Source organism: Trachypithecus francoisi, unplaced genomic scaffold (assembly GCF_009764315.1).
Source record: "Trachypithecus francoisi isolate TF-2019V2 unplaced genomic scaffold, Tfra_2.0 Lachesis_group5, whole genome shotgun sequence".
NCBI classification, from domain to species: Eukaryota; Metazoa; Chordata; class Mammalia; order Primates; family Cercopithecidae; genus Trachypithecus; species Trachypithecus francoisi.
The window spans coordinates 18,927,144-18,941,715 of NW_022681470.1; the positions used below are offsets into that span (position 1 = coordinate 18,927,144).

Here is a 14,572-nt window from a genome sequence, read left to right on the forward strand (position 1 = left end):
TTTGAAAGTATTTTGTTTTGTTTTTTGAGATGGAGTTTCACTCTTGTCGCCCAGGCTGGGGTGCATTGGCATGATCTTGGCTCACTGCAACCTCCACCTCCCGGGTTCAAGCGATTCTCCTGCCTCAGCCTCCCCAGTAGCTGGGACTACAGGCACACACCCCCATGCCTGGCTAATTTTTGTATTAGTAGAGATGGGGTTTCACCATGTTGACTGGTGGTCTCGAACTCCTGACCTCAGGTGATCCACCCGCCTCGGCCTCCCAAAGTGCTGAGATTACAGGCTCAAGCCACCGCACCTGACGGCAATAAATGTTTTTAAGCTTAGCAGAGATAACATTAGATTAGCTCCTTGGAAAGATTGTGCCTATAGTAGTATAGTATTATGTTGAAAGTAGGGCCAGGTGTGGTGGCTCATGCCTATAATCCCATCACTTTGGGAGGATCACTTGAGCACAGGAGTTTGAAACCAGCCTGGGCAACATAGTGAGACCCCATCTCTACAAAAAAAAAAAAATTTTTTTTTTCTTAACTAACCAGGTGCAATGGTGTGCATGCCTGTGGCCCCAGCTACTGAGGAGGCTGACTCAGGAAGATCCTTGAGCTCAGTCAAGGCTGCAGTGAGCCATGATTGTGCCACTGCACTCCAGCCTGGGTGACAGAGCGAGACCTTATTTCAAAATAAAAAGACTTTTATTTTACTTTTATTTTTTATTAAAATTAAAAAAGTCTTGGATGTTCCCTATCTGCCTGTGATTTCAAAAGGAAAATGGCAGTAGAGTTGGGCATTTTATTCCAAATCTCAAAGCTTAGACAGCACTTACAGAAGGCATGAAGAAACCAGGCAGCCTTCCCTCTTAAAAATTATCTTCAAGTATATATTGTATATGTTTGATCACAAGCAAGGTTTTCCCCCCAAAAGTCTCATGTTTGGGGCTCCCCTGTTACAGGGTACTCTTTCTCAGTCTATTTTGAACAACAAGGTGCTGTTTGGGATATTTATGCAATCTTACCAAATAAGTGAAACCAAAAAATAGGAAAGATTAGGTCATTATTCCTGATAGGGGTGGGGAGTATCACAAAGTGCAAGTGTTAAATGCCACACATAATTTTTCCAGATCGCAAAAAAAAAAAAAAAGCGTGTGTGCGTGCGTGCACATATATATACACACACACATATATATGTGTGTGTGTACATATATGATGGCGAATGAAAAGACGTTCTGCTCACCTGAACAGGCATTGATGGCTTGGGTTGAGATTTCCAGCAAGAGCATATGGATTTAAGAAGTGCTTTATTGTAACTGATTTAGTAGATGGGAAAGGTAAAATGCTCTGGAAATGGAATTTGATGATTCATAGTGACTTAATTCATCACACACACTGGTGTTTAAGATATTCATGAATAGCTGGAGAGAATTTGTTTAGTGAATTCATATATTGCCTTATATATTTTAGATATGTGTACATTGATAGAGATTATAGACATTTGATTTTCATCTATAACCCTCAGCTTTTCTCTTTTTGTAAATTAAAGTTGACTAAGAAGTGTTCTTTTTAATTTTCTTATTGCAAAGGAAACATGGTCATAGGTTTGGGCTTACCTTTTAGTGGGACATTTTACAGAAAGAAATTAGCTGCTGCTGTTTCTCTGCTGAAGCAAATTGTCTTTTTCCTTATTTTTTAATTTGAAGAAGATTTGAAGAATGATGTATGTTGTCAGTGTTTAGAAAACACTATAAAATACTTCCATTTATAATTGTTTAGTAGTCCAAGAAGATAGCCCCCCAGTAAGGTGTAACAAGGTGAATGGATATTTAATAACTTTACAATGTTTGGCAATAACAAAAGGTAGCTGTGTTTTTAAAACAAAATACTAACTTTTGGAGACTTTGTCATTAGTAAGCAGAAGTGTTATGCAAAACTTTGTGAATTAACTTTTTTAAGCTAAGATGCTGATGCATTAGTTTCGCCAGGTAATGTCATGCTGTAGAACTCTGTTGTCCAATACAGTAATCGTTGGCCACATATGACTACTTAAATTAAAATTAATTAAAACAATTCAGTTCCTTAGTTGCACTAGTCATATTTTCGTTGCCCAATCGCCCTGTGTGGCTAGTGACTACTGTGGTGAACAGTGCAGACTTAGAACACTTCCGTCATTTGCCAAAAATCCTCTTGGACAGTACTGCTCTGAAATGAAAAATTGAAGATCATTCCATCCACTTGGAGACGCACAGACATATAAATGTTTTAAGGAAGCATCTCCAAATCCTCATGTACTGCATTTGAATTCAGTTTCAGGAACAGTGATAAACATAGGAAAACATGCTACCCCTTATTTTGAGAACAGGACAGCCTATTTCTGTCTGCAGTGGTGTTTGCAAGTAAAGCATTCGTGAAAGTTTTCTTTATGTAGTCAAGCATAGTAAGTAGTGTAGAGAGTCATTCTGTAGATTGTGCCACACTCTTCCACGTTAATAAGATCTGTATAGAAGCAATTTTTCTATGCTGTAAAACAGTATTAAAGTAGAAATTCAAGAAGATCGTGAGCTTAAAATAAACTCTCAAGAATTCCAAGAAGCTAGATAGCACTCACTTTATTTTTAAGATGAGCTTCAAAGATAAGCCCTGTCCTCAGGGAACTCTCCGTCTGTTGAGGGGAACTGAGGAAGAGTGATGGCAAGAGGGGACAACCTGCCTGAGGGCGACGGTAATTTAGGCTTGGGTGTAATGTCATTAGATTTGTCATGTACTTTGGCTGCTTTTCAAAGGACCACATGATGAGGGCCTAAAGGTGGAAGAATGTTGGAATAGTCCAGTCGAGAAATGATTTGTAGAATCGGGCATAGTGGCATACACCTGTAATCCTAGCTACTTGGGAGGCTGAGCTGGGAGGATCATGAGCCCAGGAGTTGGAGATCAGCCTGGGCAATATAGCCAGACCACTCCTCTAAAGAGAGAGAGAGAGAAGCAATTTGTGCTGTCAAATAGCAAACAGTCAAGATAGGGCAGCAGAAATGGTTGAGTTGCACTAGCCACATTTTTTTTTTAAGTTGAGAGAGAATTCCCATTTAGAATAGGAGTTGGTGGCCTCTTCGGAGTAAGGGAGAGAGAGAACAGAATCTTACCATCATGGCTGGCTTTTTGGGGATTTGGTTTTCTTTTGTTTTTGCTTTAATGGTGGGTAATGGCACCATTAAGCCGACTAAGAAAACCGGGAGAAGGTAGAGGTATTGCAGGTGGAAATATCTGTTAATTGACTGAGTTCAGGAAGGTGATTTGACTGTAAGTCTTGCATAGTGGTGTGGTGAAGCAGGGAATGTGAAGAAGCAGTGGCAGACAGGACTGGGAGGGCAGAGCCACAAGCGAGGCTTGCAGTGGGAGGGACCAAGGGAGTTTCAAGTAGGAGGTGAGTTCAGCAGCATCACGTCCAGCTGAGAGATCATGAAGGGTGGTGCTGGAAAGTGACCGGTTAGATCAGACAAGAGTTAAGGAATCCTAAGTCTCAGTAGCCTGCTGAGGTCAGAAGCAGGGTCAGCTGGCTGGGTGAGGAGACTGGTGAAGGTTTAGCATAGCGTAGGTGGAAGGCTGTAGGGTAAGTAGTTGATGAAACAAGACTTCTGGAACATCATGGAGGTCCCAGCTGATGTTGGAGAAAATCTATTTCTCATGACATCTGTTTGCTGGATTTCGTGATTTCCACCTACTTTCTACCACTGCTGCCATGCCCACCAAAACGCCAGATTCTTCACTGCATCCTGAGCCCAGCTACGGCCTTATCCATGTGCCATTTTATTTCTTAGGACACCCTGGGAAAAAACACAGCTTCTAATTCAAGTGTATTTCTGTCAGTCTGAGCAAAAATTGAGTATGAAAGGCTATCATAATTTTTAAATTATATGAGGTGTGACTGAAACGGAAAGTACTATGGCTCATTTATTTTTCAGTTATGATTTATATTTTCACAAAGCTAGTTGAATATACTTTATCATGATGATTAATGCAAAGCTAGGGTTTTAGGTCCAACTTAGACTGATCTTTTGATAGATATTACAACCATTTAGTTGCTGTGAGTGAAGAGAACTAATAAGTTACCTAGTAGATACTTTACAAAAAATGCAAAAATAATTTTTTTCATCTGTTATAAGCATAAATTTACCATTGGGAAAAAAGTACAATTACTCAAAAAAGGCCAACAGTCAGAAGTCTCAGTTGAAGAGCTGATTTGAGGATTGTGTAGTGAGTTTGCCTGAATTTATCTTGAACTCACCCCGACTCAAAACTGCCACCTTCCTGGGGCAGGGGGAGGGATGGGGGAGCCAGGTGGTACTCTTTTGGCATTTCATGGAACTGTGTAGTACTTTAACCTGTGACGTGGTGGGTGAGGGTGCCTCCCAGCACTCCTCTACCATCTGTGTACGTTAGAGCCTAAGGGGGTGGGAGTGGAGGGATAGGATGCAGCGTGTAACCACTGAAGGGATTGACCAGACTAGAGTTCCACACTGACAGCATCTTAAGAGAATGCCTGGGTTCCATGTATCTCCACCTTCCCTTATTTCTGTAGTTGAATGCTAAGTGTGGCTGTGGTTTTCCCTGCATAGTTGTTACATTGAAATGATCGTGTGGGATTTTATATAGCAACTTGGTTGAAGTATCTGGCAACTGTTGATATATGAGAATAGATATACATTGTGTCAAAATCCTCATTTTGGTTTCCAGAAATACTAACAATGTGATATGAAGAGCAGAGTATTTGACATCTGTTTTTACCTCTGAAAGTTAGGTATTTTATATAAATTGAAAATTATGAGAAATTCTGAAATGGTAACAAAGAGTATAATTATATCTAAATCCAATTTCAGTTTGAAAGATTTTATAATTACAGGAAAAGCTAGGCAGGTAACGAAATTGCACTGTTCGTCTCACGTATGAGTCTCTCCGGAGACTTGGGTCTAGTTTAAGGAGAGTTTTTTTCTTTTGGATATTAGAACTCTGGAAATCAATCTGGGTGGAGGGGACTGAGTTATCTCAGGTTCATTAATTATCCATGTCACTTGAAATATAGGTACATTGGAATAAAACCCAGCTAAGTTGATTGGGTCGTTCTCTGGTATTTGAGTTCAGCATGGTTATGCAAGAGAGTCACTGCCAGAATTCCTGCATTTAAGATCCATGGCCCTACAGTTGGCTCACCACCCCCACTCAGGGAAGTGCCCTTATCATATATGGTAGTTTGGACTCAGAGAAACTGCTATTTGGGGCAGCTAATTTAAACACATTTGTTAGAATCAGTTTTACAAACTAGCTTCTAGCAATCTTAAATATGGTCAGTGTTGACTATCATTCATTCTTACTCCATTCTGTTTACTCTTTCATAACTTCACATCTTTTCCCTTCCTCCTCAGACATAAAGGTATATTGTCTCACCTTGAGGACACTGTGTCATCACAGAGTCTGTTCTCCCCATCAGTCATGCGTGTGTCTTTCACACGCAAGAGTTTTTCCTGTCAGAGGTGATCTGAGAGATCCAGGCCCATCTGCCTAGAATGCTCAAGGACGTACATCGATACGTGCATGCATTCCCAAGTCAGCAAAAGATCGGCAGTGTAGAAGTCGGGAAGATTTCAGTCTCGGCTAGAGTAGGGAATTGGGCTGGCTTGGGAAAGTCCACAGACTAGGAGCTCTTGAAGTTAGGTGAAAAGCAGCTTTAGCAAGTAATGGGAAGAGGCACTGGTTGGATTGACTCGTCTTGACTTTGGGCCACATGGGAAAGGACAGTACTGTCACAGCCTCTGTGTGCATTTAACTTTTTTCATCTGAATATAACCCTGAACCAGAATCTGCAGGGCTGGAATTATTCAGACATGTCCACGCACTCACGGGATTCTTATGTCTAGGCAGGTTGGAGGATCACCGGTAGAGCAGTGCTGATCAGTGGCCACAGAGAATGTGGCCCCCACTCTCAGAAGTATCAGAATCCCTGGATTAGCAATTTAAAAAAACAACTTAATTAAAAAGTAACCCAAGTCATCAATACAGTGAGAGAATAACACACCATACACAAGCAAGGTGAATTTCATAGTGAGAAGAGAGTTCAGTATTTGGAAATTTATTATTGTGTTTCATTATGTCACTGCTTCACAACCACAGTGTCCCTTCTTTTTAACAATAACAGACCTAGTACCCCTTCTTTGTAACAAATATTTTGAACTCTTTGGCAATCTAGAAATAAAATGCATGGATAATGTAATCTTTCTATGCATATAGTTTAATATATATATATATATAATGTCCTGACATTTTATATTTGTATGTATATATATTTGTGATTGTGTCTCTAGCCTTCACAGTTTGCTGTGTTGTATGACTTTTAGGAAACTGAAAAGTGGGTCTTCAGAGTATTATTTTTAAAGGGCTCCCACAAATCAGTTTAGAAGGAAATAATTACTTGCAAATGGTATTGGGACAGTGTGTTAGCTACAGTCACTAGGCAAAACATTTGTTTGGTTATTCACCACACACTAAAAGAAACTGCAGTTGGACGAAAATTAGATACAAATCTTTTTTTTATGTTTAAAGAAAAATAAGACCAGGCATGGTAGCTCATGCCTGTAATCCCAACAATTTGGGAGACCAAGGCAGGAGAATTGCTTAAGCCCAGGAGTTTGAGACCACCCTGGGCAACATAGCAAAACCTCTTCTCTACTAAAAAAATAAAAATAATAAATAGATTTCTGGAAAAGGTGGAATTTTACATCTTAAAAAAGAATGGAAGGGCAGGCATGGTGGCTCACACCTGTAATCCCAGCACTTTGAGAGGCCAAGGCAGGTGAGTCATTTGAGGTCAGGAGTTCGAGACCAGCCTGGCCAACATGGTGAAACCCCATCTCTACTAAAAATATAAAAATTAGCCAGGTGTGGTAGTGTGGGCCTGTAATCCCAGCTACTCGGGAGGCTAAGGCAGGGAATCACTTGAACTCAGGAGGTGGAGGTTGCAGTGAGCTGAGATCATGCCATTACACTCTAGCCTGGACAACAGAGCAAGACAGTGTCTCAAAAATAAAATAAAATAAAATAAAATAAAATAAAATAAAATAATGAAAGAACTCTCAAAGGAAAATACTAATGGATGTAACTGAAACTTAAAACTTAAACACATGCAAATAAATGATCAAAAACAGATCTCCCACACAAAACAACTGGGAAACCTTGATTTAGAGAATGTTACTTTGGTTGGGATGATCATGTGTGTATGCGTACATGAAATGCATTCCAAAATGGACACAATATTTTGGTTCTGGAGGGGAAAGTATGTTTTACATGACAGCAGTGAACCCACAAAATTCATCCAGCTGTCTTTGGTCATCTGGACTGCAGTATTTATTTCTGACAAAGTAGTGTTTGAGGCCATGGCAATACTAGGGGTTCCTGTCATTCTTGATAATAAACTCAATAGTCAAAGGAAACAGTGCCTGTTTTTTTTTCCCGCCTTTTCTTTTTGTTTTTGTGAACCTACAAATTAGCTTGAATTATTCAAAAATAATTTACTTCTGTTCAGGTCACTTCCTACCACTTTCTTTTCCTTTCTTAACAGGAATTTATGAGACATATGCTAACACATAAACATACCCTCTTAGTGTTGTGCTACCTTTCTGTACCTGTGGTTTAAAATAAAGAGTGAAAAAGATAAATAATATTATACAATTAAAATGAAAACAGATTTTGCAAATCCCTGACTTAGAGCTGGCAGCCTTTTCCTGGCACTTAAGCAAAAATATCACAATCCCCTTCACCATTGTTAACTTCATACTTTGTTAACGTCTATTTATCCAGTTTCTGTGGTCTTTGAGTTGGCACTGCCTCCTGCCTACTTTTTTGGCTAGTTCACTGCTAATTAACACCTCTCTTACAGAGTAGGCAGGAGAAATCAAAGGCCCTAAATTTCAGACTGGCCCTGTTTGCTGTTTGTTAGCTTCTCTAATGAAAAGTTTCGTGGGGCTGATTGGAATATTGGTATTAAACAGAGTTTGGGGGTGATCTAAGGACTTTATTATCAATGCTTTTCGTATTTTCTATAGTTTAAGTTGGCTGTATTGTCATTGGAGAAACAGACAAAATGGAAGAGTATACCACGTTGGTATTAGGGAACTTAGATTTGCGTCTTAACTAGGCCACTTAGCCACATGGCTGGTCTTCCTCTCCCACGTATCCTACCCATCCGCGATGGTGCAGTTGGATGGGTTGCTCTCCCAGGCCCCTGATGTCTCTGCATCCTGTGGTTGCCTCCCTCGAAGGTCATGAAACGAGTGCGTACCGAGCAGATTCAGATGGCAGTGTCCTGCTACCTCAAACGCCGGCAGTACGTGGACTCAGACGGTCCCCTGAAGCAAGGACTGCGGCTGTCACAGACTGCTGAAGAGATGGCGGCCAATCTAACAGGTAATGGTGGGGGTTTGTCTGGTGGGGTGAACCTGGAGCAGGAGAACTCACGTCAATATCCATGTGGGATTACTTCTCTTCTCAAGATAGTGCCAGAGAGAGCAGACTGACCAAAAACCTCAGTGAGCTACGTTAAGTGAATGATGTTGGCCTCAGAGACCCTGTCTGTCATTCAGAGCCATGCTCACATGCCACTTCTAATAACCTTTGTGGTTCTCCTGGCTAAAGTCATTTCCTTCCTCAGGACCATTCAGTTACTTTATCTGTACCTGAAAGTATGTGCAACTTTTTCCTTCCGTAAACAATTAACCTACAAGACCTTTAGGGACAGGGTCTCCCTCTGTCCCCTTCTTGCACAGGTCCCCTCTCCTCCAGCGTGGAGCCTCACATGTGGAAGTCAGGTTTGTTGAATGAATTAGTACTTCAGAATCCATAGTTGGAAATATTATTATTATAGACACATTCCTGAGGTTTTTAAAATTTGTTTTTGTTTTTTAATGTTTTGAAATCAGATTCTATTTTAGAAAAACTTGATTTGACTCCATCTGGATTAACAAGCACTGTCATCCTTCAGTATCCATAAAGGATTGGTTCCAGGACTGCTCCATGGATACCAAAATCCGCGGATACTAAAGTCCCTTCCTGATAAGACGTGGTATAATATTTGGCGTAGTAGGTTACATCTACACACATCCTCCTGTATTCTTTAAATCATCTCTAGGTTACTTATAATTCCTAATACAATGCCTACATATCACCTCATTCACATGGATTCATCATGGTATTCAGCACCTGGTAAATTCAAAGTTTGCTTCTTGGGACTTTAGTTGTTTTTTTTTTCCCCCCCAAAATGTTTTTGATTTGCAGTTGTTTGAATCCATGGATGTGAAACCCACAGATACAGAGGGCCAACTGTAATTATTAACTATTTTGTGAGTTCATGTTTCTATGTAATATGACTCTCTTCTTCTTTTTTTGTGTTTTTTTGTTTTTGTTTTTGTTTTTTGAGACAGGGTCTCTCTCCATCACTCAGACTGGAGTGCAGTGATGCAGTCACAGCTCACTGCAGCCTCAACCTCCCAGACTCAAGTGATCCATCTCAGCCTACCGAGTAGCTTGGACCACAGTCATGCACAACCACCTGGCTATTTTTTTTTTTTTTTTTTTTGCTTGTTATTCTTGTTAGAGATGGGTTCTCACCACGTTGCCCAGACTGGTCATGACCTCCTGACCTCAAGTGATCCTCCCACCTTGGCTTCCCAAAGTGCTGGGATTACAGGTGTGAGTCACTGCACCCAGCATAACAGGACTTGCTTTTACTGAACTTATTTACTAGAGATTCTGTGGGGGGGAAATGCTGGGATGCTTTAGGGTGTTTATAAACTACTTTAATGACTGTTTGTGCAGGTGGAGTTAGCAGTGATTTCTGCAGCTCAGTCCTGATTCCCTTTCTTACATGCTCAGGCTACATTCTTCTCTCTTCTTTGTTCCTGGACTTTCTCTGCTCTTCCAAATGTCTGTCACCACCTGCTCCATTTCTTAATGGTTTCATCCTCCATCCTAGTAGCAGGAATTACCTCAGCTCCCTCTTTTCATAGACCTTCAAAGTCAAGGACCCGGGGTTCATTGACATTGCCATAGGAAGAGAGTGCTAGGACAGTAACAACCTGAGGACGCTCTCAAAGGAGTGGTTCCTGACTCCCTCTGAAACACTAACAGAAGCCTAGTCAGCAGCTTGCCGCCACATATTTCAGGGTCAGATCCACCCATTCTTCCTTCCCTTCAAACTCCTCAGAGATACCCTTAACCAAAACAGGGCCAGATTATGGGCTTGGTATAGAATACTGAGTGCCTTATTGTTCGAATAGGGGAGTCCATTTACAACACCTCTATCCCACTGTAGAGTAATTCCTTCTGAACATGCCGTCCCAGCTGTTTCAAAAATCTGCTGCCCTGCATCCTTTGGAACCAGGGAGCAGTAATTCTTGCTGCTGTTGATAGAAAGTAGGAATGAACAATATTAAACAGTCTTCAAGAACTATGCTCATCTAAGTTGTTTTAGTTTCAATAGAATAGCTTATTAGGACAAAGTGTTGTTGCTGGAAAACCACCAGGAAAAGTGAGAAACGTGAACTATGATTATTGGAAGATTTTGTCCTAGATTTTTCCATTAATTAAGTAATCTGAAGAATTCTGTCTTTTTTCAGCAGACATTTAGTGAACATCTGCTATAGACCACGTGCTGAAAAGTTCTAGAGATAGCTACGATTTGACCCTAGCTCTGAGAAGCTAAGTGTTCTAGTTGGGAAGTGAGTCAGGTAAGTCAGTGATTGAAGAAGAGCATGAGGTAGTAAGTTCTGTGAGGGGGGAGGTTCAGTGGTAGCACAAAAGATCATCCAAATTAGGCTGGCAAGCCAAGGAAGGCGCCCCAAAAGGCCTTGTGATTCCTGACATAGTTGGGGGTCAGTAAATAGTTGAAGGAGTGAGCTGAGTTGCAAAGGAACCATTAGATATTTACCAGGGAACAAATTGGAGGAGGGTATCCAAGTTTTCAAATGTGAATTTTAGAAAAATGAGTCTAGTGGCAGTATTGATAAGGCAGCCCAGGTTAGAATCTGGGAAAGTAGTTAGAAGACACAGTCCAGTGAGAGGTGAAGACAGCCTCCGTTGAGGAAGTGGCAGTGGGAGTGGAGAGGAGAGGATAAATTTTAGGAATCTGTAGGATTTAGTGACAGAATAACTAAAGGTGGGGGCAAGAAGGAGGAGGAGGAGCCCCGCCCTTGCATGCAGGCTTGCAGCAGGTTCTCGCTTCTGGCTTCTCTTCCTTTTGGAGTAGGGTGGCTTTCCTCTCACCTGGGATTCCCTTTTCTACTTGTTTCCTGTTATGGCTCCCTCAGTCCTGCCGCATTCATCAGCATTTCTCCATCCACATTCCATTGTCCAAAATGCATTCATGTTTCATTCAGGATACGGTTAAAGGTGGCTTCCCTTGGTTTTTAGCCACCTTCTTTCCCCAGTATTCCCCACTCCTCTTGTAAACAGGAGGAGAATGGTTTTTGGTTTTTGGTTTTAGAAAGCATAAACTCACAGATTGGAGATCAAGTGTGTGTTTACATACTGAATATTGAGACTCCAGCCTTGTTTCCCCCGCACCAATTCATCTGCCCGGGATACTGCAGCCAGGCACCCATGCTCCAGGAAGGCAAGTAAACAATCCTTCCCTGGGGAGTCTAACTTGCCCAAGAAGAAATACCAAAAGACAGTGATGTTGGGACATTGCTCACCCTGGTCACCCTGGAGGATGAGCCTCACCACCCAGAGTGCATCACTGTAAGATAGCCAGGGGCCATTGAACCCTAGAAGAAACGTATCTTATAAGAAGGGCAGATGGAAAGAAACAGAAGAAAACTTCAAAAATACCTTGTTTCAAATACTTAGGATTCAAAAATCATAGCCTGTTTGGGGAAAAAAAAGAATGTTGAGAATGAAAAAACTTATCAATTAGATACATGATAGTAAAAAATAAAAACTCATTAGGTATTATAAGTAATCTAGGGGGAAATAATCAGTAGCAGGGCCGAAAGGTGAGGAAGGCTTTCAGAGAGTAGAGCAAAAAGACAAAGAAATGGAATAATAGGAGAAAAAAAATGAAAGGATTGGTTCAGGAGATCCGACCTTGAAATTGTAAGAGTCTCAGAAGGTAGGGAATTATCAAAATGATTCAAGAAAACTTCGCACAACTAGAAGACATGAATTTCCAAATTGAAAGGGCCCACTCAGTGCCCAGCACAGTGGTTGACAATGAACTCACACGAAGGCACCTGTGAAATGTAAGAACATAGGGTCAAACATTTCCTGATAAATCTCATGAATTTATGTACTTGTCTTCTCTCATTCACCTTGTCCTGTGCTTTATGCCTTTCCTTCCCTGGCCCTCATTTTATTGAACTTTAGGAGGGAGGGGAGAGAAACAAGTGTCATCAGTCTGTCGTATTTAACCAAGACCCAGCACACTTTGGAAACCTGCTGAAATGTCAGTTGCTGTGCATGTGTGCACAACACCCTCCTCCACCCTGCCACATACTGGGTTAATAATCATCTCTGTGTTTCCTGCCCTGTCTTGTGTATCCTCTCTTTAGTGCAATCAGAATCTGGTTGTGCCAACATAGTGTCTGCAGCCCCTTGCCAGGCAGAACCCCAGCAATATGAAGTACAGTTTGGACGACTGCGGAATTTTCTCACTGGTAAGTACTCAGCTCTAGAACCTTTTCTTATTAAGAAAACAGAGTAATACAGACCAACTCTGGGCACACTGCTTATGAGTTAGCCCTGCTCCACAAGGAGCAGTAAAAAGAAAAAAATAGAGTAATGCAAATTTCCCTTAGAACCAACTATATTCCACGATTGGTATGAGATACTAGGGATTTGAAGGTACTCTTAACACAGTTCTTGCGCTCAAACTTACGGTCTATTGGAATTCCTGAAGAGTTCAATCATGAGGTTTAAGTTTACAAGGGCAGAGCTCTGGGTGTTTTATTCACTGTTTTATTCATGGCCTTCAGCACAGAGACTTGTGACTTGTATTGAATAAGTAAAAACTGTCAGCCATGCAGAGAAACATCCTTAAATACAGCACATTTGAAATGTACACGATATCTCTACTAATAATATAGTACATTGCACAATGGTCTTTGCCCCTTATTTCCAAAAGTGCTAGTAAATAGTCCTTATGAATGAACAGGCAAAAATACTAGAAGTTGTCATTTAGACCAGTTTGTGAGTGGCAGAATGACCACTTGAGATAAGAATAAAAAAGATACTATACACGTATTAGGGAGAAAAACATTAAAAGCCCCAGAAGATAAATGGGAAAGGGATGTAAACATAAAAATTTACACCAGGATAACTCACTTTAGCAATCAACCGAGTGTATTAATACTTCACTGCAAAAATCATTGCAATTCTGTAACAATAAAATTATGCGATTGAGTTTATTTTATTATGTACCTATGCTTCAGTGATTAAAAAATACAAAAATGTATGTAATGTCATTAGGGTCATCTGAGTGTCCCTCATAATGGAAATAAGTCATATCCATGACAAAAGTCATCTCACTGTCATGAGTCAGAATATATCTCTGTTAAAATTATACATTTGTTGATTTACTTTTGTGTCTGTTTTCCTCATTAGACTATACGCTCCATGAGGGCAGGGACCGTATCAGTATATCTTAGGACAGTATCTACCCTGGCATGTAGTCAGCACTTAACATAAATACAGGCTGAATGAATGAAGGAGACAGGCTCAAAGAAGCCAGATAATTTCCTTCTTTTTTTTTTTTTTTTTTTTTTTTTGAGGCAGGGTCTTGTTCTGTTGCCCAGACAGGAGTGCAGTAGCATGATCATGGCTCACTGCAGCCTTGACTTTCTGAGATCAAGTGATCCTCCCAAATTGGCCTCCTGAGTAGCTGGACCACAAGCATGCGCCACCACACCTGGCTAATTTTTATTTTTAATTTTTTTGTAGAGACAGGGTCTCACTGTGTTACCCAGGCTGATTTCAAACTCCAAGCCTCAAGCAGTCCTCCCATCTTGACCTCCCAAAGTGCTGAGATTATAGGCACAAGCCACCACACCCAGCCAAGACATTTGTTTCTAAACCGGCTTCCACACCACTAGTATGGTGAAAATAAATCTGTTATGGAGAGAATAATATCATAGTTTTTTGACTAAGTAAAATAACTTTCTAAAAACTCAGTTAAATTTTTCTTAAAATTGCTTAATGCCTCAGAAACCAATGCCAATGATAAAAAATATCTCTAAGTTCTTACCTCTGAATGAAAGAAACACTATAAATTCAGTTTTTCTTTTTTTATCTTTAGTGGAAATTGATCACTGCACTGAAATATTTAACATTTATATGATACGCAGAATTGAAACTTCCTTCTTTTCAGTTTAAATGTAATAGACTCATTTTACTAAAGCCTTAATCTTCATGATTTTTCGTTTTTGTAACTATTAAACAGACTATTCTCTACTTACGAATTCTATCACCCAACAACCGTGAAACTGATAAGATAACCCCCCAGAGGGCTTTATTTTGTAACCCTTATTTCCTGTAATATTTTGACC

The 14,572-nt window shown here is 40.5% G+C and overlaps 1 protein-coding gene across 4 annotated transcripts in view; it reads left to right on the top strand.

Annotated features, from left to right (window-relative positions):
- TAF5L (TATA-box binding protein associated factor 5 like) overlaps positions 1 to 14,572 on the top strand; it is a 32,436-nt gene that overhangs the window by 2,802 nt on the left and 15,062 nt on the right. For all 4 annotated transcript variants that reach the window (XM_033200220.1, XM_033200223.1, XM_033200221.1 and 1 more), the window contains exons 2-3: positions 8,297 to 8,441; positions 12,581 to 12,685. In XM_033200220.1, the coding sequence (XP_033056111.1) occupies positions 8,300 to 8,441; positions 12,581 to 12,685 (247 nt within the window). In that variant the 5' untranslated portion in view covers positions 8,297 to 8,299. The remainder of the gene's footprint in view (positions 1 to 8,296; positions 8,442 to 12,580; positions 12,686 to 14,572) is intronic.